At 56.7% G+C, this 27,347-nt stretch overlaps 1 protein-coding gene across 4 annotated transcripts in view; it reads left to right on the top strand.

Moving 5' to 3' along the window:
* Positions 1–27,347, top strand: part of LPCAT1 (lysophosphatidylcholine acyltransferase 1) — a 62,225-nt gene that overhangs the window by 14,974 nt on the left and 19,904 nt on the right. The window contains exons 1-7 of one of the 4 annotated variants that reach the window (XM_030927129.1): positions 5,671–5,961; positions 6,139–6,241; positions 7,469–7,611; positions 14,285–14,499; positions 19,470–19,582; positions 20,904–20,964; positions 25,612–25,670. In XM_030927129.1, the coding sequence (XP_030782989.1) occupies positions 7,478–7,611; positions 14,285–14,499; positions 19,470–19,582; positions 20,904–20,964; positions 25,612–25,670 (582 nt within the window). In that variant the 5' untranslated portion in view covers positions 5,671–5,961; positions 6,139–6,241; positions 7,469–7,477. Of the gene's footprint in view, positions 1–5,670; positions 5,962–5,986; positions 6,242–7,468; positions 7,612–14,284; positions 14,500–19,469; positions 19,583–20,903; positions 20,965–25,611; positions 25,671–27,347 lie in introns of those variants that run through there. The other 3 variants (XM_030927128.1, XM_030927126.1, XM_030927125.1) reach the window with 3 other exon arrangements.

Genomic DNA, 27,347 nt, shown 5'->3' with positions numbered 1-27,347 from the left:
CAGAATCTTTGTTTCGCCTTCCCCAGAGCCCACCTTTCCCAGTTCCCACTGAGCACCTCCCTCCCTCCCCGGCTGTGGAGCACCTGGACTCCCAGGTCGTGTGCTGTGGGGTAAGGGGCATCAGCCCTGACCCATAGGGCTCCCAGGAGCAGCCTGCAGCCCCCACCCCCGTGCCTCCCTTCCCTTCGGCTTCACTTTAGAGGAGCGTCTTTCCTCTGCGTCTCCGGGTCTGTGCTTTTGGTGCCCTCCGGAGATGGGGTAGACTGAACACTCTCCCTGTGAACACAGTCTCCCTCTGTTTCTATGAACAAATCGGAAGCGTCTGAGAAGCAAAGACAGCCCAGAATGTGGCTGTGGCAGCAGCCCCTGGACGGCAGGCGCCCGTGTGTGCTGGCGCTCGCCCTCTCACCGTGGGAGGAGTGAACGTTCTTTCGTGGATTTGCAAGTGCACTGTCACATATCCTGTGGAGTCGGGATAATTTTTTCTCCAGAATTAAAGCAGCACTGTCGGGATGCACCTTCAGGAGGGAGGATTCCTGTGAGCTGCCTCCACTGCGCTAACTGTAGAGCTAGGGAGTGGCTGGCACTGAGCATCTGCCCCGGCCGCCTGTGCGGGGTGACGCAGCCCTGCGTCCTTCGAGTCTCTGGGCCCCGTCCTTCGGGCAGCCTCCCTTCCACCCCTGCCTTGTTGCAGGTGCATTGAAGCCCCTCACTGACTGGGGCACTGCAGTGTGACATCCCCAACACGCGGGCTCGGAGGGGCTGCAGCATCACTGCGCCTGGTGGGCCTCACCAGCTCCCCTGCCGGGCACCACGATGGTCTGAGTGCACACGAGAGGGACCACATGTTCTCTGGAGACCGTCGTGTCTTTGGGTTCAGCACTGATTGTGAAACGCCGGGCGATGCTGGGGCCTGGGGCTGCTTTGGGCCCTGGTGGCCTTGGCAGAGACGAGGGAGGGGTTTGCCAGCTGTCTGACATCAGAGAGCCTGGGCCTGGGCATTGTGACCACCAGTGCCTTCACTCAGAGACTTCCAGAGAGTTCCAGGCCAACATTAGGATGGCCTTGTTTACATTTAAACCAAGAGTCATCACTTTTATACTTTTTGTCATGGGAAATTTCAAACATAGGTCAAATGTCTTTCTCAGCTCAGGCTTCCCTAATAAAATGCCTCAGACAGGGCTTAAACCACAGACATTGTTCTCTCACCATCCTGGAGGCTGGAGTCCGAGACCGAGGTGCAGCAGGGCTGGTTCTTCCTGAGGCCTCTCCTGGGCTTGCAGACGGCGCCTTCTCCCTGCGTCCTCACAGGGCTGTCCCTCTGTGGGTGTCTGTGTCCTCATTTCCTCTTCTTATAAGGACACCAGGCAGATTGACTCCGGGCCCCCAGATGACCTCAGTCTACCTTCATCACCTCTGTAAAGGCCACATCTCCAGATACAGTCACGCTCTGGAGCCCTGGGGGTCAGAACATCAACAGGAATTGGGGAAGGGGGGCAAAATTCAATCCAGAACACCAAAGCAGTGATAATAAGGTGGGCATGGGACCTGCCCGCAGCCTGGAGAATGACGGTGTGTGGTCAGGCCGGCGTCACGTGCACTCCCACTGCGCCTGCCCTGCTTGGCGCGGCTGCTGTCACAAAGGACCACAGACAAGGTGGCTCCTAAACAGCAGACATGGATTTCTCACTCTTCTGGAGGCTGAAGTCCAAGATGCCGGCAGATTCGGTGTCTGCCAAGGACCCCCTCCGGGCAATGGATGGCACCTCTGTGTCCCCACAAGGTGGAGGGGTGAGCGAGCTCCCTCGGGCCTGTGGTGCGTGTGGACCACGTGGAGGTCCTCCAGCTCCTCCTTGTTTGCTGCAATGGATTTGGGCTGTGTTTTGTGGAGTTTTGTGTTTTGTGGAGTTCTCTGCATTTTCTGATTTATTGCATCTTCTTGTTTTCACTGGGGTTTTCTGGAAGCTGGTGGTTGCATCTAGACCCAGAGGGGGTCAGTTCCCACCGGTCTGCTGTGCTCCTGCACCAGGCTCGGTTGGCTGCTGCTGGGCCCCTGCCACGTGAGTGTGTGTGAGCTGGGCAGGCCTCGAGCCAGCCCTCAGGACGTGAGCCTCTGCCAGCTTCCTTGATTTGGGCTGCACCATGCTCCTGGGACTGCAGGTGTGAGCGCCTGCGCCAGGCCCCTGCCAGCTTCCCTGATGTGGGCTGCACCATGCTCCTGGGACTGCAGGCGTGAGCCCCCACGCCAGGCCACTGCCAGCTTCCCCGATGTGGGCTGCGCCTGCTATCCCATCTTCCTTTCTGCATTTCCCACCCGTGACCTGGAGTAAGCCTGGCTGAGGACCCCTGGGCCTTCTGATGGGAAGTGGTGTTTAGCGGCCGCAGTCTGCACCAAAGCTCTCCATGCATGTGGGCAGGTCACTGCCTGGATGCCTTCGTCTATCGTAGCCAACTTTCAGATAGTTCAGACTTCAAAGTTCCTCATAGGATTATGCTATAAATCCTCATTTATGGCTCACACACAGGGTGACCATATTGCTTCCTCCAACTGGCATTTCTCAGCGTGATCAGGGTCCTATGTTGACAGCTGGTCCACAGCCATCAGCAGCTTGTCTTAGGAGGGTCAGGTTGCAGGTCTCAGCATCTGCAGGCGTCCACAGTGTCCTCCCCAGTTAGCTGCCACGTGGAGGCCTGACCTGTGGTGACCCAGAGTGTGGTCCATCTTCTCCTGTCTGAGTCCCTCCGCCTCCCTGCATTCAGCCTCTGGCCACACTGCCTGGAGGCTGCTCCGGCTCCCCACGGCTGCCCGCCTTGTCCATGTGACAACCTGCTTATCCCTGTCCATGACTTACAGTGATGTCTTGGGCCGCACACTGCCCCTGCTGCCTCTGGTGAAGGTGCCAAGGGGGCCTCTGTGGGAGCCTCTGAGCCAGGGTGCTGGACCTTGCTTAGGTGAGGAGAACAGACACCTGCCCTCTCTGCCATGTGTCCCTGTGGCTTCAGGTCTGAAAACGCACGCCTGCTCTCTGTGGACACTGCAGAGCTGCCTCGGGAAGGAATGGCTGTGCCCAGTGCCTCCACTTTAGCGACCTGAGTCTCCAGCGACGCTGCCTGGGAGACCGCATGGCCAGGCCCCTTTCCTTAGAGGGCCATTGTTCTGGGAGTTTCAGGTCTAGCCAGGATTTTCTAAGAATTTCTTTGCCTACCCAGCACCTCCCTTGGCCACCCCCGCCAGTGCTGAGGGCTTGGCTGCCGCAGCTGCCCCAGCCAGCTTCTCTCTCTGCAGCTCTGCCATTCTGGCATCTCCCGGGGGGGCCAGAGTCCATCCAGACCCATCTGCACCAGGGCGTGGGGGCATGAGGAAGGAAGGATCCCAGTGGGTGGGCCTGAGGCTGGATGGAGGGGTGAGGCCTGTGGAGGAGGGTGGGCAGAAGGTGCTGGAGCATAGAAGCTTCTGGAAGGAGCCACAGCAGTCTCCCAAGCCCTGTTCTCCTTGGCGAGGGCTCTGGGCTCCTGTGGGCGGGCCAAGCCTGGCAGAGAAAGAGCGCACAGGCCCAGAGCTGGGTGAAGTGAAGGCAGAGCGGTGGAGATGCCTGGGCTCTTCACCAGGAGCACTGCTCCTCCTCCTACCTGGGGCTCCCAGAGGCCCCCTCTCCAAGCAGTTTTCATAGCACTGCAGAGCAGAGCAGAGCCACGCCCTCCCCATCTCCCGGGTCCTACCCTCCACTCATCAGCCCTGTTTGGTGAGGGTCAGCGATTGCAGTTGTGGCCCACAGGCCCCTCTCCTTGCTGCCGCTAAGCCCAGAAGCACAGGCTGCATTCCCTGATGCACCACCATGAGCAGGCTCAAGGATGCATGGGCTGAGGGTCACATGGTCACGCAGTCTTCTGGGACACCAACAGGAGCAGGTGCACTGACGGGTGGGGAGGGTCACGTGGTCAGGCATTCTTTCCCATGCAGGAAGGAGCCGGCGCAGACGGTCACTTGTTCACGCAGTCTTCCCCGTGCACTAAGGAGCAGGTGCATGGATGCATGGATGTGTGGGGCGAGGGTCAGGTGGTCACACAGTCTAACCCGTGCACGAAGGAGCAGGTGCAGGGATGCGTAAGTTGAGGCTCAGGTGGTCTCCCCGTCTTCCCTATGTGTGCAGGAGCAGGCGCAGGGGTGCGTGGGCCTAGGGTCACGTGGTCGCACAGTGCGTCCCCCCACTGGGTGGCCCAGCGAACCCCATGTGCTAAGGAACCAGCAGCTTGACTACCCTGGATGCAGGCAGGGCCTCCCCAGCCAGGGCTCATTCATGCCCCGTGTTGTTTGGGGATGGGCGTTGCTCCCCCAGCCCCAGAGCCTTTTCCAGTGGGGGTCCCATGTGGAATGGCCTGGCTGGCAGTGCTGTTTCAGGAATGCCAGAGGTGGAGTGAAGCAGGCTGTTGGGATTACAGATGTGAACCACCATGCCCAGCCCAGCTGTCGGCTTTAACAGCAGAGCCAGGCTTGTGTACCCCGGAGTGGCCTCTTCCCAGCCAGTGGCCCTGGAGCCCCAGGACTGGGTGGGCTGAAGGCCGAGGCTATGGTCTCCTCCACTGCGCTCTCCTCCACTGCAACAAAATATGAAACAGTACCAGTAGATGGGAATGGATGAACTATTTAAAACTAAATTTTACAAATACAGGAAAAGGCTGCCCCTTAGATTTGTGGGATTAAATCCAGGTGGTCCTTAGGGGAAGCTGTGATCTAAATGTGAATATCAGGAAATAAGGTATTTCTGAAAATAACGACGTGGGCTTTTCCCTCAAGTAGTTGAAAAGAACATTTGACTAAATTCAAAGCAGAAGAAAGAGGAACTCATAAGAGCCAAAATTAATATGATTAGGTCCCAACAGAGAGAATGAACAAATCTGAAATGGTTCTGTAAGCAGATGGATAAAATAGAAAAATATCTGGCGACATGGGTTTAGAAGTTTTGGCAGGCACAGATAACATTAGAAATGGAGCCAGAGGCCGGGCGCAGTGGCTCACGCCTGTAATCCCAGCACTTTGGGAGGCCGAGGCGGGCGGATCACGAGGTCAGGAGGTGAAGACCATCCTGGCTAACTTGGTGAAACCCTGTCTCTACTAAAAATACAAAAAAATCAGCCGGGTGTGGTGGCGGCACCTGTAGTCCCAGCTACTCGGGAGGCTGAGGCAGGAGAATAACGTGAACCCGGGAGGCGGAGCTTGCAGTGAGCAGAGATTGCGCCACTGCATTCCAGCCTGGCGACAGAGCAAGACTCCGTCTCAAAAAAAAAAAAAAAAAAGAAAAGAAAAGAAATGGAGCCAGAGAGCAGCCTTGGTGTAAACCCAAGGAGAGTGTGGTGGGCAACTTGAAGGCAGCTGGGGGGAGACCTTGGTAGCGGGAGGGGAAAATACGCCAAAAGCTTCCAGGAAGAGATTTCCTCATTGACAAAAATAGTGAGGTCAACCCAAGGAAAAAGAGGGACTTTTAGGCAGTAGGGTTGGAAACAGTGAAGCAGCTGTCAGGGGCTGCCGGCGGGCATGGCCGCACGCTGGTTTCGTAGGGCGACTGCATGAGGAAGCCGCCGGGAGGAAGTGACAGGCGCGTCTTACTCAACAGGTGGTGACAGTCCCAAGCACCTGTTACCCAACAGACCTAGCAATTCCTTTTAAAAAACAATCCTCACAGGTAGCGGCACAGTGCTGAAGCTGGCTTTTAGTGTTAGAGAGACCATGGCCGTGAGGCACCACAGTAGTGGATTAAAGTGGGAAACAGCACGTGGCTGTCCCCATAGATGCAGGAAGGACCGTCTGATAACGCTCAGCACCCACTCATGATTTACAGCAAGACAAAGCTCGTGGAGGATGAGGCCTGGGAAGGTTTCTCAGCGGTAAAGAACGTTTGCTGAACGCCAGTAACATAACACGATGTTGAACAGTGACAGTCGTCCCCAGTGGCAGCGTACCAGGTTTGTGGTTGCTTGGCGCAGCGAGGGTCATGCTGAAGCGGGGACCCAGCTGGGGTGAGGAGGAGCCCCCGGAAGCAGGGGAAGGAGAGGCACATTCGAAGTCGCCACTTCTGGCAAACCAAACATGGTCTAGATCTGCATACCCAACAGGCTGACCTAACCACTGGACCCTGACAGGGTGGAGACACGGGTGGCGTGAAGCCGTGAGAGTGAAATGCACACTGCACATCCAAGACAGCGTGAGAAAATGCAAACCAGCCAGTAGCAACTTCTATGTTGAGTACGTGTTGAAATGATATTTCAGATATATCGGGCAAAATGAACTATGTATTAAATTGTCATTCCCTTTAAATGTGGCCCCTTGAAAATTTAAAATGACGCTTGTGGCCGGCATGTTTCTCTTGGACTATGTGGGGTCTCTGTTGAGAACCCAAAAGAATCTAGGGACAAACCAAGGAAACAGTGGGAGCGCTCTCATGACAGGCGTCAGAAATGAGGGATGGCTGCCACCTGGGAGCCGACTGCGATCTGTGTCTCCTGGGTCTTTTCTGTCTCTGTGCACAAAACCTGCACCTCACAACTGGTGTTTCCCCTCATCCAAAGCCTCCGGCCCCTCTGCATGGAGTCCTACCAGCCACCCGGAGGGACCTCCATCCTCAGACCCTGGGCTGCCTGGGATCCGCAGCCTTGGCCTGCCCTGGCGTGGGGGCGTGCCCTGGCGTGGGGGGTCTGTCCTGGCGTGGGGGCCTGCCCAGGCGTGGGGGCCTGCCCTGGTGTGGGGGGCCTGTTCTGGCGTGGGGGCCTGCCCTGGTGTGGGGGGCCTTCCTGAGCCCCCATATTGACCTGCACCCCTGCCCTCCTGCCAGTCCACTCTCCTGCGCTGGGTCTTCCATTGGCTGGAAAGTCACAGCTTCATTCTGCCGTCTTCTCTGTGGTCCGAGGTCCAACCTTGGACCAGCTACCTCCCCACGTCACCAACACTGCCGAGGGTGGCATGTGCATTCTCATGTCCACACAAACGATTTCAGGGGAAACTGCTGAGTGAGGCCTGGGGGCTGGGGGCTGTATCCTGGGGGGCGGAGCTGCCTGGGGATGTGTCCCGTGGGTCAGAGTGGCCCTTGAATTTGCAGGAGGAAGCTCCACTGTGTTGTTCCCAAGCCACTCGCTTGGCGGCTCCAGTAAAGAGGTAGGAAGCTGGCAGTGGGCGTGGAGCGTGCCAGTCAGCACTGGTCAGTGTGCACAACCATGGTGAGGGCTGGTCAGCACCAGTCAGCCTTGGTCAGTCGTGGTCAGCGCTGGTCAGTGCTGGTTAGCCTTGGTCAGCACCGGTCAGCCTTTGTCAGCCTTAGTCAGTGCTGGTCAGCCTTGGTCAGCTGTGTGCCAGCTGTAGCCCCTCCCCAGTTCTCCACTCTGCAGGGTGCGCTGTCCCCCTGGGCTGACCTCCGTCAGTGGGGAGCTGCCTGGTGTCCCACATGGATTCTCTGGATAACGCCCCCTCTGTCCGCAGGTGGCCCTCATGACACTGACGCTCTTCCCGGTCCGGCTCCTGGTTGCCGCCGCCATGATGCTGCTGGCCTGGCCCCTCGCACTTGTCGCATCCCTGGGCTCTGCGGAGAAGGAACCTGAGCAGCCCCTGGCCCTGTGGCGGAAGTAAGTTGAGCATGTGCTGTGGGGGAGTCACGCGGCCAAACAGTGGGAACCCATTCTCCCAGTGGGGTTGCGTCTCTCCACCTTAGCCCATCCGTCCTTCCCTTCTGAGCCCAGCATCCACCAGGGCTGCCATCTCCCAGTGGGGACTGGGCCACCTTCCTGCTGCCTCCTTCTTCCACGCCTCCGCCACAGTCCTGCTCTGAGGCTTCATTTTCCAGTGCTCTGCAGGACGTGTGGCCACTGTGACACATCCTTGAGCACAGAGATCCCCCTACGCCGTGGCCTTCTCTGCTCCAGAACCTGCCAGGGCTCCCTGTTGCTGATGGAAGTCAGGCTTCTGGACACCCTCTCCTGGCTTTGTGACTCCAGCCCCCTTACCCCTCCCACCTCAGACCCTCAGCTCTGGCCCTGTCCATGGTGGCCTCCCCCAGACCCTCAGGCTGTGAGTGGACGACCTCTTGGGCTGCACTGACAGGGTACCACAGTGACATAGGCCTCCTGCCTAGGGAGGTCCCCACCTGAGTGGCCCCCATGCAGAGGCAGCTGGACCTGGTACGGTTGCTGTGGGCCTGGGAGGGGCCGTCTTCCAGGTGTAAGAGCAGCAGCAATGAGGGGAATGGCTGCTCGGGGGGCAGGTGGCCGCCGTGGCATCTCCTGCCAACCTGGTCTTATTAAAAGTGGGCTAAGTGGGAACAGGTTGCCGCATCATAAACGTCCAGTAACTTGACATCAAAATCCCCATTTCTGGCCAGGCTTGGAAAAGCAGAAGCTGCTCCCCAGGGCCAGCAACTGGCTGAGCCAGGCCCAGCCCTGCCTTCGGACAGGAGGCTCGGGTCCTCCCCCACCCTCCGAGACTGCATGTCAGCCAACACTGGCCTGGCCTGCTGCCTGCTGGCACGACCCCTCCAGGGCCGTCTTTCCCTTGCTTTGTGGACCTAAAGTCTTCCTGGCTTTTAAGCATGGAATATAAGTAAAGCACGATGAGGATTACATCTAAACTAAAGATCCAAAACAGACCACAAAAAATTAAACTAAATCACAATATTTGTTTCATTTAAATTCCTGAATTCTTGTTTCACTTAAATTCCTGAAAGTATCTGCCATTAGCAAATGAAAATGTTGAGATATCGTAAATATTTTGATAAATATTTTCAGTGTCTTAAAAGTTATCACTCATGTCCTATGACCACAGCTCTGACAACCCTTCCATGTGTTGTTAACATCTCTCATTGTCCTGAAGGGGCTCCCAGAATCTTTTATTCAGAAAGAGGATTATTAGTAGTTAATTGGAGGCTGCTGCCTGACTATAAATTAAGTTTTACTGGAGCACGGCCACGCCCACTCGCCTGCGTGATGTTCAGGGCTGCATTGGTGGGGAGCCAGGCCAGGTGGTTGGGACAGAGGCCATGTGGCTGTAGAGCCTAATGCATTCACTGCCTGGCCCCCGACAGGTGTAGTGGACATGCCCAGGCCCCTTCTTTCTCTGGAAGGTGTCTGATCTGTGGGCTGTATGTACACCAAAGTGTTCATGGCCAAGAGGCTGACGGGTGCTGACATCTGCCTGAGCTTCGGTTCCCCTCGATACCCAGGGCCACACTCAGACACGCAGTTAGGTGCAGGGGAAAGACGGCCACTTAGGGTCCCGGGTGTGCCGCCCCGTTGCGTGCAGACATGGTGCAGTCGTCGTTGAGGGCAGCCTGGGCGCTGGGGTCCCCTCACTCCGGGCCCTGCTGAGTGGGTGGACGTTGAGCAGCTCGCTGGGTGGTAGTATCCTGGGGCAGCCTGGGTTCTTTAGGGCAATGGGATTGTCACTGGCTTTGGTTCTTCATTTTGCCTTTCTAGATTTTTAAAATTCTCTGAAGAATACGCTTTATCTTGAGGTTTGTTTTTGAAATGTTTTAACCATAAAATAGGAATTGAGTATCAAATATATAACCAAGCAAAATAAATCAAGGCCATATCAAAGTCAGGCTTTCAGTTTTGCTGAGTTGAGAAGCCACAGCTAGAAAGTGGGGGTTCTATGGTGTTAAGCTGCAGGTGACCTGGCTGAATGTGCTGCTGTGGGTCGCAGTGGCTTCATGGTGCTTTCCTGGCACCCTTTCTCTTTACCCCCTGTGTCCTTGTTGAGCTGAGCTCCCCGCCTCCTCTGTTCTGTCTCGGGAGGCAGCAGCCCAGTGCAAGCACAGGCTCCACTTTTCAAAATAGACGCCTTGGGGCAATTTTGCATTTCCCCGTGCTAACCCTGGTGGTTTTTCTTGTCTGTGAATAATTGACTTGGCTTCATCAGGCGGTAAATGGACCACGATGGACTCTTATTCTAGCAGCTATACTTCAGAGATGCTTTCCTGTGTACATCTCATGCACATGTACAGTGCACCATGACAGTGACATGCTGGGATTCCTGTCACCTCTGCTTCATGAGATCTTTGGGCATTTGGGTCTGTGGAGACTCACTGTGTATCACTCTGTGTATGTGTGCAGAGAGGGTGTGTGTGAGAGTGCACACGTGTGTGTATGTGTGTACATATGTGCATGTGAGTGTGCATACATGTGTATGTGCATGCACGAGAGTAGGTACATGTGCATAGGTGTGTGGTTGCATGCGTGTATGTGAGCAGCCGGTGCGAGTATGCGTGTGTATGAGAGTGTGTTCATGTGTATATGTGTGTGCTGTGTGCATGTGTGTATTGCATGTGTGTACATGTGAGTGCATCTGTGTGTATGGATGGATGTCTATGTATCATGCACATGTACGTGTACGACGGCATGTACATGTGTATGAGGGTTGTGACTGTGTGTACATGTGTGTATGTGTGTATATGTGCAGCATACATGTGTATAGGTGTCCACATATGCATGTGTGTACATATGTGTATGAGACTATGTGTGTGTACATATGTATGAGTGTGTGTGCATGAGCGATGTGTGCATGTGTGTGAATGTGTACCTGTGTGTGTGCAGGTGAATGTGTGTGCATGTGTGAGAGTATGCACGGATGCTTGTGGGCACTCAAGCTGCCCGTGCTGCCTGGCATTGAATCCCACCCCTGGAGCCCCTGGCGTCTCCTTCAGCAGCACCGATGGAAGCTCCTTGGTGCACAGTCCTGGGCTTGGCTTGGTGCTTGAAGGGAAACGGAAGAGAGAACAAACCCTGAATTCTGAACTCCCCAAAGGGAAACCTAGTCACAAAAGCACCGTAGTTAGGGACGCAGGGGATCAGGAGAAAGCTGAATTTGAAGTAGCAGATTCAGAGTGTACCGCTGAATAATAATTATGTAGTCGGTGGGGACTTCAGTTGGCTCACGTTACGCTCTGCTCTGCGGTTTTGAATAGATTGATGCTGAATTAAAGCATTTTTGCTGAATGTAAGTGAGTGTCATTCACACCCTCCTAAAATAAAAATCTTAGGCTTTCGGTGAAAGAATGACACAGTTTTGCAAAAGGCACTATTTTAAGTTACTTTCAAAACACACAGTGTTGTAAAAACCGTAGCATCGTTTTGCAAAACCCGACCATCTGGTGCTGAATCCTTGACCGCTGGCCAAGTCCTAAGCTGAGCCAGGCCCCTCCAGGGGCTGCCCCTTGGCTGACTGGACAGTTCAGATGATGGTGCCCTTTCCTGAATGCTCTGTGTGGGAATGTCCGTTCCCAAGTTTGGGGATGCCATCCCCATGATGACTCTAGGTACTCCGCGTATGTTGGCCTGGAGGTTGGAGCTTGAACTTGAGCATCGATCCACTTTATCTAGTCTCCCAGAAGCCGGCAGCTCCTGCCACCTGCGTCTCAGCCTGGGACTCCCCGCTCCCCACCAGCTGCCCAGGGGCTGTCCCTGACCCAGCTAGGCCGGTCCACATGCAGCACCAGACTTGGCTCCTTGAGGCCCTGCCAGACGTGGCCCCAGGGCCCCTTCCCTTGCCCTGCCCCACCGGCCCTGTAGCCGGCAGTCAGGCTGTGTACCTGTGTACAGGTCCTCTCCAGGGCCCGGTCCGCCTCTTGCCTCCGGTCGCAGCAGAACATTTGGAACCTGCAGAGCCGCGGCCAGCGCATGCCCCTTACGCTTGGATGTGTGGGCCTCCCCCGCCCACCTCCACACGCCGGCTGCGTTGCGGGGATGAAGGCCTCAGCGGCCTTTCTCCTTTTCCCCCTGCATGTTCTGGGAGATTTCCTCCTCCTCATTTCCCAGGCTTTCCTGGGAAGTTGCTTGTCTCCACAGTGAGAGTCTTGGTTTCTGAGAGTGTTTTCTTGTTCCTTGATGCCCCTCAGAGCACCCCGTTCTTCCTGACTCTCTTGGTGAGCATGGTGGATGTTTTGCACCCCTCTTCTGATGCCCACCCTTTCTGTCTCCTTGGGGTCAGGCCTCTGCTTCTCTGCCATGCAGCTGCTCTGCTCACACGTCTCAGGATTCTTGGGTATCGTCTGTGTGAGGACGGTAGGACGGAGTGGATTTCCCAGGGGTGCTGATGGAGATCCCCGCTCCTGTGTATGCAGATAGATCCGTCTCCTGATTCACACTCGCCTGGGAACGGGGCTGCCCAGCCACCTGAGCACCTTGGGCTTGCACTGGCTGCCTTTGCCTTGGGGTGAGTGGGTCCTGGGCCCCCACCCCACAGCGAGTGGAGCTTTTCTCTAAGGCCGTCATCTGCACCAGCAGTCTGGGTTTTCACATGTGGATGGTTTAGGTATAAAATTCCTCCAAGATCTTTAGAGACGACCAGAGGCTGTTTTTTCCCTTCCCTGACACCCAGTACCTTTCCCCTGGGCACGGTCTGACCCTGCACTTCGATTTGGGGGCTGGCAGGTGTGTTCCTCCAGGGGCTTCCCAGGTTTTGATCCCTTTTTCTCTGCTGTCCTCTCTCCTGCCCCTGAGCCTGCCCGGAACCGGCTCCTGTGCCTGCCGCAGGCTCCTCTGGAGCCTCACTTCTCCTTCTCCCGCCACCTTGTTTCTTCCATCTTAGGCATCAATTGCTGTCTGTTGGCTTTTGTTTTTGTACTTTTTGTGTGTGTGTGTGTGTGGAAAATAACATGCGTACATAAGAGTACATCTTTATTTTTTAGTTTAGTTTAGTTTTCTTGAGATAGAGTCTCACTCTGTTGCCCAGGCTGGAGTGCAGTGGTGCAATCTCGGCTCACTGCAACCTCCGCCCCTTGGGTTCAGGCAATTCTCCTGCCTCAGCCTCCTGAGTGGCTGCGATTACAGATGCCCACCGCCACGCCCAGCTAATTTTTGTATTTTTTAGTAGAGACAGGGTTTCACCATGTTGGCCAGGCTGGTCTTGAACTCCTGACCTGAGGTGATCCACCCATCTTGGCCTCCCAAAGTGCTGGGATTACAGGCGTGAGCCGCCTTGCCTGGCTAGAAAAGTACATTTTTAAATGTTCAGCTGAACAGGTGGTGGAGAAGTGCAAGCCTGTGTAATCCCCCTCCTCTAGAAAAGCAGCATCCTGCGTTGGTCCCCAGCATCTCCTTACGTAACTACACCATTGTTAATCACCCACATACACAAAGGCCGTTCCAGGGTGGCCCCACGAGAGGCTCTGTGCTCTCCTAGTGACCGCCTTGGCTCAGATCCATGGGGACCCCTGTCTTGGAAGTCTTCTGAGAGGATCCTCCATCCCAGGGGAGTGTGAATCCAGTAAGGCTTCAGGCTCTTGCTTCTCTGTGCCGTGGTTTTACCCAGTGTGATCCCCCACTTAACCCAGTGGCCGAGTGAGACGTGGCTTTTCACGAGGGTGAAGCATGTTCTCTGTGGACTAAGGTGTGTGTGGCCTGTGGCTTCTCACACACCGTGGCCGTCTGCTCCCTGTCAATTCCCTGACGTGTGGAATAACAGCCTCATCTGTAACCTTATATGAAAGCGAATACACACATTTAAAAGGCTAAATTTGTATCTATTTTAAAAAGAGATTGAGGATACACAAATTCAGTTAACCTAGGCTGATTTTTACTTTATTTTCCAAATTTATTGGCCATCTAATTTCTTCCAGAAACAGCTCACTGTAATAACACAACGCCTGGTTGTGGGAACCCCGGGCTTCCTATGGAGATGAGATGGGGAAATTCGCATGCAGGTCTCAGCTTCCGCTGTCAGCTCTGAGCCCCTCCATATTTCGATATGCATTTTAAGAGTTTTAATGGTTTTCCCATTTCAAAATGATAGGATGCTGATAAATAAGTTGCTAACATGAAGGTCCGGAGGTCTTCTGGCCTGGGGCTTGTGCTGTCTGTGTTCGGGAGTCTCATGTTGTCTTAGCACTGCCTGTCGCGTGGCCGTGACTGCCACACAGGGCCCCACGGCCTCCCTCATAGGAGAGAGCGCAGCCAGTGGGGACACAGGCGGAGGCCAGGAAGGTGTGGCATCTTTTCTTCCCTCAAGCAGATGTCCCAGTAGCAGTGACCACAGGAAGCCCGTGGCCTGGACTGCGCCCTGGAGGGCCCTCCCGTGGGACTGCCCCTGTGCCTCACACAGCCTCCGAGACCACGGACCCATGCCCGTGTGCCCGCGTGACGCGAGACCGCGGACCATGCCCGTGTGCCCGCGTGACGCGAGACCACCGGACCCATGCCCGTGTGCCCGCGTGACGCGAGACCACCGGACCCATGCCCGTGTGCCCGCGTGACGCGAGACCGCGGACCATGCCCGTGTGCCCGCGTGATGCAGCGCCCTCTTTTGCAGGGTTGTGGACTTTCTGCTGAAGGCCATCATGCGCACCATGTGGTTCGCCGGCGGCTTCCACCGGGTGGCCGTGAAGGGGCGGCAGGCGCTGCCCACCGAGGCGGCCATCCTCACGCTCGCGCCTCACTCATCCTACTTCGACGCCATCCCTGTGACCATGACGATGTCCTCCATCGTGATGAAGGCAGAGAGCAGAGACATCCCGATCTGGGGAAGTGAGTGGGACCCCCCTGCTGGGAGTGAGGGACCCCGCCCTGCTGGGAATGAGAGTTCCCCCCGTCCACTGGGAATGAGAGATTCCCCCTGCCACTGAGAATAAGAGATTCCCCTCCTGCTGGGAGTGAGGGTCCCCCCTCTGTTGGGAATCGTGAGACTCCCTCTGCTGCTGGGAGTGAGGGATCCCCCTCTTCTGGGAATGATAGATCCCTCCCCTGCTAGGAACGAGGGACCCCACATGCTGGAAATGAGTGAGACCCCCCTGCCGGGAGTGAGGGACCACCCCACGCTGCTGGGAGTGATCGAGCCCCCACCGCCGGGCACATTGGCCTTGCACCCCATTTTCTGTGTTGTGGTTTCCTGTGTAATTTTCATTGTTGTAATTGTTATTTTTATTGGCACCTGAGTGCCCTCACTATCATAACAGGCTACAGTGCTTGCTCCAGGTCTGCTTGGCAAGGGTGGCTCTCCTTTATCAGATGGCAGCTCTGGAAGTCTTTGGGAGCAGGTCGGCAGGGCTGCCTGTGCACCCGGGCTGTGCCGTGAACCCAGGGGCCTGAGCACCTGGTGCTGCTGTGACCCCTCACCAAAGCCGGGGGCTCACTGCAGCAGAGACCCACCCTCTCATCATCTGGGGACCAGATGTTCAAAAATCAAGGCGTCTCTGGGCCGAAGACCCTGTGGGGCCCCTTCTTGCCTCTTCCCACTCTGGGGGCTGCCGGCGATCCTGGGCTGTGGCTGCATCGCTCTGCCTCTGCCTCTGCCTCAGTGGTGGACTGGCCTGGCTCCCTCCAAGTGTCTCTCCTCCATGTGTCTCTTACAAGGACCAGTCATTGGATGATCCAGGATGCTCTTGTCTTGAGATCCTTAATGAGTTTCCTCTGTAAAAACCTTTTTCCAAATAAGGTTCCATTCACAGGTTCCAGGGTCAGCATGTGGACCCATCTTTGGGGGCCACGTCCCATGGACCCACTGCTCTGGGAGGACTGTAGGGAGCCCTGGAGCCCTGCGTGGCCCCTCACCCAGCTGTGTGCAGCCCTGACCCGCCAGAGCTCTGTCCTCGGTGCTCTTCAGGGCGGCTGGGCCTGTTCTGTCCTCGTGCTTCCTTCACAGGTGCCATCAGCACAGCACAGCAGGTTCTGGGGCACAGCGGGTCCTGGGTTGGCAGTGGGCGGTGCTGCGGGCAGGAGCTGCAGGGAGGAGGGGCGTCGTCTGTGGCCGGGGCCCTCACCTGGGCGCTCCTGCCGGCTCTGTTTCCACGCAGCACCTAACGTGAGCATTCATGTGACAGTTTTCTGGAGAATATCTGGGGGGGACACATTCTGTGGTGCTGACCACTGAGGGTGGCGGCCACAGCTGGGATAGGAAGGCTGGAAGTGGGGTGAGGAAGCCCTGGCACAGCCCGTGGGAGATTGGGCCTGCAGCAACCGGAGGGTGTCCAGACTGTGCCTGCAGCTGGGCAGTTGTGGGTGGCCTGAGTCTGCCTGGGACAGGCCTGGAAATCGGGGATGGTCCTTGGTGGGACTGGAGGTTCTAGGGCTGGCTGCACTCAGCTGGCTGGGGAAGCCTGGAGGAGGCTGGACAGGCCGGCAGTGGAGGCAAGATTGGACTGCAGACACCATCTGAGGGATGGCCTTGGCTCTCACACGCAGGTTTCTCTGCTCTGCATGCTCCACTGGCCCGTGGGGCAGCCCCAGCTCCAGTCAGCACCCTTTGCATCCTGTGGTTCCAGCACACCCAGAAAACCACATTTGTGCTCCCCACCGTGGCAAAGGCCCATGGTCCTTCGTCATCCGCTCAGGGAAGGGGATTGTGGAGCTGTGTGCCCAGGGACCCTCGCAGCTGCAGGGGTCCTTGGGTAGGGGGGCTGGCCCACCCAGAGTGAACCTGAGCGTTGGCTGGGCTCTCCCCGTGCCCCTTGGTGCTTCCCTGTGGAGATCGCCAGCGTGAAGGAGTGTTTGGTACGGTGATGCTGGACGTTGTAGTCCCATCTTGCTAGAGGCCCGGGAGTCCACCTCTTCAGGACCAACCCAGGTGGCCCAGCACTGCCCTTCATCTCAGCGCAGCAGGAAGCACGGCCGCAGCCATGCTGCTGTGTGCAGGGCCCTCGTGCAGCCCTGTGTGTCGCATCATTTCAGAGACCATCCATGGACCTGCGAGGGAAAGACAGTGACAAACAGGCTTGCCAGAAATTTTTGTTAGAATTCAAACTTAGCAGGAACCACATTTTGCTCCCTGCTGTCCTGGCCTGAAAGGGCCATCGTCGTGGGGCGTGGCTGATGACTCCTCTACCGGGCACCTGGAGCACCCTCTGATTCGGGAGCTCAGAACCATCTCCCCAGGCTGCAGCTCAGAGACATCTCCCCAGGTCCCAGCTCAGAGACGTCTCCCTGGGTCCCAGCTCAGAGACATCTCCCAGGGTTCCAGCTCAGAGACATCTCCCCAGGCTCCAACTCAGAGACATCTCCCCTGGTCCCAGCTCAGAGATATCTCCCCGGTCCCAGCTCAGTGACGTCTCCCTGGGTCCCAGCTCAGAGACGTCTCCCAGGGTTCCAGCTCAGAGACATCTCCCCAGGCTCCAACTCAGAGACATCTCCCCTGGTCCCAGCTCAGAGATATCTCCCCGGTCCCAGCTCAGAGACGTCTCCTTGATCCCAGCTCAGAGACATCTCCCCTGGTCCCAACTCAGGGACATCTCCCTGGTGTCCAGCTCAGAGACGTCTCCCCGGTCCCAGCTCAGAGACGTCTCTCTGGTCTCAGCTCAGAGACATCTCCCTGGTGTCCAGCTCAGAGACATCTCCCCAGTCCCAGCTCAGGGTGACTTCTGGTTCCTCTCGTGGACCCTTTGAAAGCTCACAACTTTGTTGAAGACATGAGTGTTGAAAATGTTCAAAATATTTTCATTTTTAGATGTATCAATACCAATTAGAGTGATCAACCGGGTGGATTTTTTTCATTTTCACGTTGTTAGTTTCCTTTCAGGGACCTTCATATCTGCACCATCCATTTACAAACCTTGTCAAGGAAAGTCTGAGGCTCAAATGCCCAAAAGACAGCAAAACGCTGTCACCTTCTTGCTGGCAAAATGCGCCAGACCCAGTGTGGCTGTGCACACGGCGTGGTGACGCCGTTCCCTCCTCAGGACTCCCGGGGAGGAGCTGCACCTCCTTGCTGTCCTCGCCGCCCAGTTCTCGGTGCTCGAGTGTGAAACGCACCCCGGGCAACCCACCCGAAGACGCACAGCCCAAGACTTCTCTGGGATGCAGAGTCCTCACCCTGCACCCCCCACATGGATCCCCGGACCCCATGGAGAGCGTGAAATGCCCCCATGTCACTGTTCTTTTCTTCGCCGTTATAGACAACTTCTGAAATTTTAACTCTGTTCATGAAATAAACCAGCTGACGAGATGGCGAAGGTGGCAGGGTGGCATCTCCAAACCCCGTGTGCCCTCAGGATGACCATGGGATGCTTTGGCCAAAACAGTGGGCACCAAAAGACCACGCAGTCGGGGCATCACGTGCACCATCCTGTGAGACAGCTCTGTCATTCTTTCCTTCTTCTGATTTCGTCCTTTTTGGCAGAGTTGGGAATAACCCATGAGTAAGGATGAGACAGTCCTGGAATCATGAAAAAGGAAAATGATTCAAGACATGGGAAAGACCACAAAGACCCTCGTATGTCTTTGGTTTTACAGGAGGTTCCCACAGACCAACAGGCAGCCACAGGATAGAAGGAATTTTCTTTTTTTGGCTTCAATTTTCTCATTGTTCTTGGAGGAAAGAACCTCCAAGAAAGAGTGAAAGTCATGAAATGCTACTCCTTACAAGTAATAAAAACACTAAGAAAAGAAACTGAACTGGAAACTGAGCTGGGGTGGGGAGGTGGAGCTGACCTGCAGCAGCCTGGGAGCCCATGGTGGGGTCGGAGACACGCTCAGTTGGCCTGGGGGGTGCCGTGCATGGATCCTGCTCACCGTCCTCAAAAAGGAAGCTCCACTCAGGGGTAGTTTCATTTTAAAGTCTTCAGAGTTTGCTCTTCTGAGAAGTACGTTTCCACGTTCAAATCCTTTTGCAGAAAGACAGGTGCCGTGCCTGTGTTGCCCTGGTTGAGCACCAGCCTTCATGGCAGGGTGTCCCTTGTACCCCAGCCTTGCACCTTCCAGGAGGCTGTGGGGTGCCGTGGTTAGAACTGGGGCTGTGCTACAAAGCACCACAAAACTGGTGGCTTAGAACAACAGGAATGTATTCTCCCCCGTCTGGAAGCAGAAGCGCCAGAACAAAGTGCTGGCAGCACTGGGCTCTTCTGAAAGCTGCCTTAGCCCTCCTGGCTCCTGTCAGGAAGGTGCTGGCTGTGGCCACATCCTCCCATCGCCTCCTTCATCATTGGCCTTCTCTCCCCTTCTTCGTGTCCTCTTCCCATAGGGACCCTCATCTGGGACTTTAGCTTGATCGTCTGCTTTGTCTCCTCCTCCCATAGGGACTCTCAACCGGGACCTTGAGCATCTGCTGCCACCTGTTTCCAAATGAGGTCCCATTCCCGGTACCAGGAGTGAGGGATTCAGCTTCTCTTTTAGGGGATGCAGTTCAACCCACACGGGGTGGGCGGGGCCCAATCCACGCGACCTGGAACCTTCAACCCTGTCCTCTGTGAAGACCAGGACTAAAGACTTTCTGCTTCCTGGCGGTTGTCTTTCATTGACTTCCGTTCTGTGCTCCGTGTCCTCAGTGGGTGCCGTGGACTTGGTGTTTGTTACTTGTGGCACTGAGGATACAGGGCTTGCTTCTGTCACAGATGTGGGAAGGCCAGGTGCTGTTCCCATTCCCTCAGTCAGGGACTCACAGCCCACCCGTGGCACAGGCCCTGGGGCATCTGCCCCACTGGGCACCGTGCAGCAGCCCCCTCATTGCCCAGCCCTGCCTGGCAGGAGCCGTGCATTGCACGTGATCCGTCTCCCCTCCTCTCTTCCAGCTCTGATCCGGTATATACGGCCTGTGTTCGTGTCCCGGTCAGACCAGGATTCTCGCAGGAAAACAGTAGAAGAAATCAAGAGACGGGCGCGGTCAAATGGAAAGTGGCCGCAGGTAACACGCGCAGCCCTGATTGTGTTGCAGTGGTTTAATTCCGAAAGATGCGAACTTTGGGAGTGGGGAGGAAGAAACTGGGGCCCTTCCTCCGGGGCTGGATTCCGAATCTCTTCTCCTAGTGAGTACGTGAACTCAGGAGGGTGCTGCCAGGCATCTTTGGTTTTTTTCACCCAAAATTTAAAGTTAAAGGAAGGAAAAACAATTCTCAGACGCATCTCAGCTTCCTGAATCACCTTTTTTGAACTAAGTTCTGACTCAGAGCATTGCTCATCCACCGTCCTGTTGCAGTCTGATTTTGGAGTTGTTGTGTCAGCCTGCTGTGTGTTGGGTGGTTCCAGAAGTCCTGGAGTAAGCTTCCTGGTCTGTGTGCTGGTTCCCAGGCATCATTCAGAAGCCCTGACCCCAGCTGTAGGGGCAGCTCGGCCAACATGAGCTTGGACACTCTTTTCCTTCCAACTGAGCCAGCATTAGAAGCTGGACATTTCACAGAACTGTCTGGGATCTGATTGCTCAGGAAGCTTTGCAGGGTCTGGCTGGAGCTAGCCCCTTAGAGGGCTGTGACTTCCAGGGTGCCCCAGTTCTGCCCCCGCAAGCACAGGCAGCCTCCTCCCCCACCCAGTTGGCCTGCCTGGCCCTGGGCTTGCCAGGGTGAGCCCACGCCGGCCCACCTGACGTCTGGGTGAGCCTATGCTGGCCCGCCTGAGGTCTGTCTTCCTCGCGGGGCCCAGAACTGAAAGCAGCCTGCAGGGCTGGGAGTTTGAGTGCAGTTTCTGCTTCTGTAGGCCAGTGTGAATCGGAGGAACCGAAACCCTAGTGTGGAGGGTGCTGCCTGACTGGGGCTCAGCTCCCCTGCTCATCCAGCCCATTGCTGGGGTCCCAGCCCTCCTTCGGCTCCATCAGCCAGGCACTGCCATTTGTGGGTCTTTGCTCTCCTCTCCGCCTTCTTCCTGATGAGAATGAGTGCTGCCCCCAGGAGGTGTTTATGTTGTGCCAACCATGGGTTATATTTAGTTGCACCTGGTTCTCACAGTGTCTGAGAGGTGGGCACCGCGATGACCTGGCTTTCCAGGAGCTGTAGTTGAAGAAGACAGATGCTGTTTGTGTATTGACACTGCTGCCACAGTTTCAGAAAACCAGCAGAGTGCAAGTCAGTGTGTGCTTCCAGAATGCATTTTAATAATTTAGATACTGAATCTGAGTCCAGTGTCTAAATTATGTCAGTAGCAAAGAAAATATATTGTGAAGATTGGCATCTGTAAGCTCTGAATTATAATTATGTACAGTTTAATGCTGATCTTTTTCTTCTTCCCACTTCCAGATAATGATTTTTCCAGAAGGAACTTGTACGAACAGGACCTGCCTAATTACCTTCAAACCTGGTATGTAGTTTTCTTAATTGTTTATTGTTCTTCAAAGTAATGCTTCTGAAGAATGTGCTGTGCACATAAGAACAGTTTCTGCTTTTATCCTGTATGCTGGAGTTCTTAGAGGTATTCCTAAGAAAAGTCACAAAATAAATTTGAGAATTTGAGTCAAGGATTATCGTGTTTACAGGAAGATGGAGAAGTTATGGTTTCAGGTCGTTTCCAGTGAGGTGGAGATAGAGGTTTGCCTCTGTTTTGAGATCCAGGCTAGGGGAGTCCTGGGTCCACAAGGGGCCTCCGTGCCTTTGAATGGTTCAGGGTGCCCTTCTTGGCCTGCAGCTCACCCCCAACACCCGCCTGGGAATCCCAGGTGCAGATCCCTGCGAGCCATCCTCAGATGCCCAGGTCCTCAGGTCCCCAGGTCCCCAGTTAGACAGTGTTCTTTCTCCCTGGGGAGGGGGGACTCAAGTGCATGTGAACTTGGGTCTCTCCCGCAGTGGTCACCCGGGTCTAGTGTTGTGTCTGCACCCGTGACATGGGAAGTGTGGCCGTGAGCAGGCATTGGGTCTCTCCCGCGGTGGTCACCCGGGTCTAGTGTTGGGGTCTGCACCCCGACGTGGGAAGTGTGGCCGTGAGCAGGCAGCAGAGTCCACTGTTCTTTCTGCGCTGAGTCTGTTTGGAATTCTGCATACCCTTGGGCATGTCAGAGGGTCCACCTGGATCCTGTCGTCTCCTTTGGGCTACTTTAGAAAGTCATGGCTCTCATCAACTGTGTCCACACTGGGGCATGCAGACCTGTTCTCCGGGGTTGGGTCAGAGCCACGTGGAAAAGCCAGTGCCTCGCTCGGACTGGCACCGGCCGCCGTGCCTCTGGGGCCGCACAACCTGCGTGTCTGGGCTTTTGTGGGAGCTGGGTCGAGGAAGTGTGCAGTCGCTTGCCTACGTGTGCCGCCATGGTTTCCGGGCCTGTGGCCATCCTCCTCCTGCTCAGATGCGCGTGCTTTCACCCTCCGCCCTCCTTGGTGCAGCAGGCAGATGGCAGGTTTTGTTGCTAGCAGCGCCTTCAAAGTGCAGCTCCATGGAAGGTACTGGGTCTTCCCGTTCCATTTTCTTCACCACGTGTGGTTCTGATCAGAACCAGAGATGCAGGGGGTGGAAGCAGCACCCAGTGACCAAGAATCCACATGCCCCCACCACACTGGGCCCATGCCTGGGCATGGCCTGTGGGCAACCTTGAGGAAGGCTGAAAGTGGGCTGTGTTTCCAAGGCTCCAGGCAGAAGACAGCTGGCAAGTATGTCAGGTTTTGTTCCTCGGCAGGTGTGGGGCTGGGGTGAGTGCCGGGCCCTGTCTTCACGGGCAGCCGTTCCTTGGGAGTGGAGCCTCGTGCCTGCGGGGAGGCCCCTGGGGAGGGCCATCGCCTTGCGCTTTGGAGCTGGCAGCCTTCGTGTAGACGTGAGGAGGGCGTGTGAGCACCTCTCAACACATATCACAAAACTGAGGGGAGTCATGGCGGTGCCCGGCAGGCGCTCACTGTGCCCGAGGTGGGTTCCACAGCGTCTGGCGAGACAACACGGCAGCTTGATCCCATCCCCGTCTCCGTTTCCAGTGGGTCCAGCTGTGAGTTCCGCATGTCACCCTCAGGCACAGGGTTCCGGCTGCCTCGAGTCACATGTTCGGAATCTCTGAGGCCCTCATGCGTCTTAGCTGGGTACTTTTTAGTGAGGTTTGGAGCCTCCTGTTTGGAGGTGAAATTGGTGTATGGTGGGTGATCCTGACGCCTCGTGGGGGAGCCCTCCAGAGCTGTGGGAGTCTCCCGCCTTGAGCCTGACACCAGAGGCACCCACAACCTCCCTGGTGTCTTGGGCTCAAGCTGCCCCAGCTCCATGGTGGCCCACCCACTCAGACCCCTCCCTCCACCTTCCATCAGATCGCCTGATGTTGGGGTTATGTTGCTGGGGTCACCCCTGTTTGGGCACCACTGCCAGTTCCCCGCCTTCATTCCCGGAGACCTTCCTGCATCGGGCCCAGCCTCCAGCCTCAGGCTCCTCCTGGGCCCAGGGGCCTTCTTTCTCCTGAGTGTCTCCTGTCTGTGCTGCACTGTCCACCTGAGTGCCCCATTGCAGACTCAGGCCAGGGGTGCCAGGGAGTCCCTGGCCTTGGCCGCCTCTGAGATGGGAGTGACAGAGCTCAGCAGAGCCCCGTGGGGTCTGCTGGATGTAGTGGGTTCCAGCAGGGCTGAGACCCTCAGGCTCTGCAGGGATCAAGTTGCACCTGAAACAGGCCCATGTGGGGCCTTCCTCTCCAGTGTCCACACTCACCCTCTTTGTCAGGGGACACTAGAGCAGGATCGGCTGACTGGGTGCCTGGAGACCCCTCCTGGAAGGTCCTGGGCCCACGCCCTCCACATGCCCACACCCCACCCGCCTGCCAGCTTCGAGCTCTCAGAGCAGAACGAAGACAGTGAGAAGGCCCTAGGATACTGTGTGGGTCCAGCGATGGCACCGACTGCCTGAGGATGCAGAGGCTGGGCCTGCTGAATGTGGCTGCCGGGAGTGGACGCAGCTCTCCCTGGGCCACAGTGGCCTCCCTGCACAGGCTGTGAGCAGACATGGCTGCGGTTCTCCCTGGGCCGCGGTGGCCTCCCTGCACGGGCTGTGCCCAAATGTGGACATGGCTCTCCCTGGGCCATGGTGGACTGTTTCTTCCTGTGGGGTGGGCTGTGGGGGATGGGCATTATGAGTAAGGGGTGATGGCCTTCTGGGGGCCTCAGGGGTCTCTGCTGAGCCATCTTCCAGCCTCATTGTTGCAACCAGTGAAGTTAGACCCATGCCCAGCACAAGGTATGTGTGAATATGGAGGTTTCTGCGCAGTTTAGAAGCCTGCGCCTTCTCCCCTCAGCTTTGTTCCTGCCTTCAGGAGCCCTGGGCTCCGACTCCCTCATCTTGGTTTCTCCAGCCTGACCCTTGTGCAGCCTGCCCTGGGTGCATGGTGCTGGTGGGGTCTGGGTGCTGCTGACCCTCAGGGGCCCCTGGGAGACTAGGGAGGCCAGAGACTCCTGCAGACTTTCCCACTGGGATTTCTGTAAAGTCACTGACCTTTCAGGCTCATGGTGGGTTTCTGCGCTCTTGGGGACTTTCCCAGGAGGTCCCCAGTGTGTTGAGGTGTTCTTTGATTCTTACTGAGTTTCTTCAGTGATGTCCCCTTGACACGTGGTTGAGATGATCAGCTGAGCTGCAGCAGCAAAGCCATCATCACCCGCAGCAGCTCTCGGCACTCCATGTGTGCTCCTGGGCTCGGTCCTGGGCAGTGAGGACTGTTTTCTCCACACTGCATGTCTGAGGGGCTGGGGCTCGGCTGCCGGGCGTTGGAGCTGGGGCTTGAGCCTGGGTCTGTGCCAGCCCTGCCATCCTCTGCCTCCCCGACACAGCCACCCGTCCACCTGGGTACACAGAAGTGCAGGGTGAACTGCGTGAGCTCATCCCCAGATGCTGCTGAGCCCACAGCAGGAAAGGGGCAACCCAGCACTGGACACGGGGGAGCTACGGCACACAGGCCAGGGACTTGGGGTGCCGGCTGGACACCAAGGGTGCAGGCGGATGTCCTGCATGAGACGAAAGCCGAGTGGGTTGGTCTGTCAACTCGAAGTTTCAGCCCTGACACGGGCTTCTGGCCTCAGGCCACCGTGAAAGGAGAAATGGCCCTAGGGACAGACGCTCCTGGCAGCTCCAGGGGCAAACATGGGCTCCATTCTCCCAGAATCGTGCAGAATCCGGCAGCCAGGACCAACCCCAGATTCCTGACCACAGTGGCGCTCGCTGGCAGCCTGGGAGGAACATGCTGCCTGGGGATTGACCCGCGTGGCCTCAGGTTGTCAGGCAGGGGAGTCCTTCTCAGACCGCCTGTCTTGTTCTAAAACTTGAGTACTTCTAATGCCTGAGTTTTCCGGTTAAAAACAAAATCTTTCGATAGACATTTAAATAGAATTTAAAATAGAAACAGAACCCACAGAGTCCATGGTGCCTTGCTCCAGCCCGCAAGGGCACAGCTTCAGCCAGAGAGAAGGCAGAGCGGCAGCTGGTTGCAGCCACAGTTCCAGTGGGAACTGGGAGGTTCCTGAGTCTCCGTGGCCCGGGGCTCTAGCTGGGCCTCGCTGGGGCTCCTCCTGATTCCTTGGGAGCCCATCAGGTGGCAGCCGCTCAGAGACAGAGGCAGGTCCCAGGCAGGTCCTGCTGCAGCTGTGACCAAGTCCGCCTGTCCTTCGAGCTGAGCCCCAGGGGCAGGTGAGGGTGGTGGGTGGGGCCCCGAGGCAGATGTATGTGCTTGGTGGGGGCAGACCCTGACCCCATCAGGTGCATGGGCATGGCCGGTGATGAGGACCCTCACTTCCCACCGATGCCTTCCAGCTGGTGTGAGATGTTATAACAGAAAATGTCCCTTGGCCGGGGAGCGCCCCTGGCCGAGGTTCCCGCCCATCTGTGCTGTGGCGCTGGGTGTTTATGGTCAGGACAGATGTTGAGATAGTCCGGGCATGGAGTGCCCTTGCTGACCAGGAAGGCCTAGACAGAAAAGCTCGTTTTCATCCCAAGAGCAGCATGAGAAACGCAGCAGATGGTGTCCTGCGTGGGCTTCCATGGGTCACACCACTGTTCCTTTCTCGGCAGGTGCATTCATCCCGGGAGCACCCGTCCAGCCTGTGGTTTTACGATATCCAAATAAACTGGTGAGTTGTGTTTTCCTGGGGTCAGCTTCTGGGGAATTCTCTGGGAATGGGAACTGCGAGCTGCTTCTGTGCACCTGTGTCTCCATCTCTCCTCTGTGCACCTGTGTCTCCATCTCTCCTCTGTGTACCTGCGTCTCCATCTCTGCTTCTGTGCACCTGCGTCTCCATCTCTCCTCCGTGCACCTGCGTCTCCATCTCTCCTCCGTGTACCTGCGTCTCCATCTCTCCTCTGTCAACCTGTGTCTCCATCTCTCCTCTGTGCACCTGTGTCTCCATCTCTCCACACCCTTTATCTGCGCCACGGCCCACGCTCGGCTGTGCTGAGTCCATCTGGCCTCAGCGCTGGAGAAGGCAGGACAGAGTTGGGCCCTGGGCTCGGTGCTCCATGTTCCCGAGTGCGGCCTTTTCTACACAAGTGTCCCTGATCAACCCCATGATTCCACAGTGGTCCCCAGTATCCCAGAGCCCTGCTTCCATAGGTCCTGAAGCAGCTGCCCTTTCCTCTGTGTGGCCAAACCTGACATTTTGGAGAGGGAACCCCCCAACCCCACGTCACCGGCCAGGGCCCCCGGCAGCTTTCAGTACCCAGTTCATGCCAGGAAGTTTAAAAATTAAGAACATTTAAGTTCTGGAAGGCGGAGGCAGCTGGAGAGAAAGGAGGTAACTGTGTCATTTCTGTAGTTTTATCATTTAGTGCCCAGGTTTTGTTTGGTTTAAGAGAACAAAATTAAGAAGGCGTTTGGGGTCCAGAGCTCCTGGGGTGAAGGTGGTGGACCCCACCTTTGGGGAGAAAGCCTGGATGAGGCCTCAGAGCAGTTCCTCATGGGGACTTGCTGCCTCTGGAGGAGGCTCAGCCTGCTCTGGCTTTGCCCTGGTCCACCCCACCCCAGCCTGCCCTGGCTATGCCCCGGCCCCACCCTATCCCTGACCCAGGCCCTACTCCATCCCCGCCCCTGGCCTCAGCCCCACCCCCTGGCCCCGCCCCTGCCCACGTCCCGCCTCAATCTCCACACCTGTAAGGTGGCTGCTGCACCTTCCTTTGGGTGCTCTTGGATGCTCAGAATACTTCCGGTTCCATTGGCCCCCCCATTTAGGTGGCCTCGCCTCACAGGCCTGCTGCTGAGCTCGGGGCATTCATTTGGTGCCAGCTGTGTTTCCCCTTCCACTGCAATCACTCCAGCACATCGTTGCCCCTTCATGGGCTCCTGGAGCATAAAGACGGCCCAGGCGGACTCAAGGTCCCCACAGCCCACTGGTGCTGGGCTCACTGCAGGTTCCTGGTAGAGCACCCACCTGGGAGAGCGCCGAGGAGGGCCTGTCCATCACAGGGAGCTTCCCGTCTATCGCAGTTCCTCTTTGTGATGGCAAAGGAAAGCACTGAAAGAAAGACCTCGCGGGTCAGGACACAGTGGGGCAGAAATACAGGTGACCTCTGGGTGCCAGGGTTCTGGCCCATCCGCCTCAGGGCCTGGCCCATCCGATGCCTGTGGGTTTCACTCTGCCCGGAGGGCTGATGGTCAGGTAATAAAATGGAGTCGGGGCCGGTAGTCACACGACTGAAAGGCCTCGTCCTTCTCACTGAGGTGTGTGTTTGTCAGCCAGGCTCCTGGCCACGGGCCCCTTCCTGCCTCTGCTGCAGGAACCATGTCCCAGTGCAACTCCGATGGGCAAAAAAAT

Source organism: Rhinopithecus roxellana, chromosome 3, assembly GCF_007565055.1.
Source record: "Rhinopithecus roxellana isolate Shanxi Qingling chromosome 3, ASM756505v1, whole genome shotgun sequence".
Classification (NCBI taxonomy): Eukaryota; Metazoa; Chordata; class Mammalia; order Primates; family Cercopithecidae; genus Rhinopithecus; species Rhinopithecus roxellana.
The sequence above is the reverse complement of the archived record's forward strand: the minus strand, read 5'-3'. Positions and strand labels throughout refer to the sequence as shown.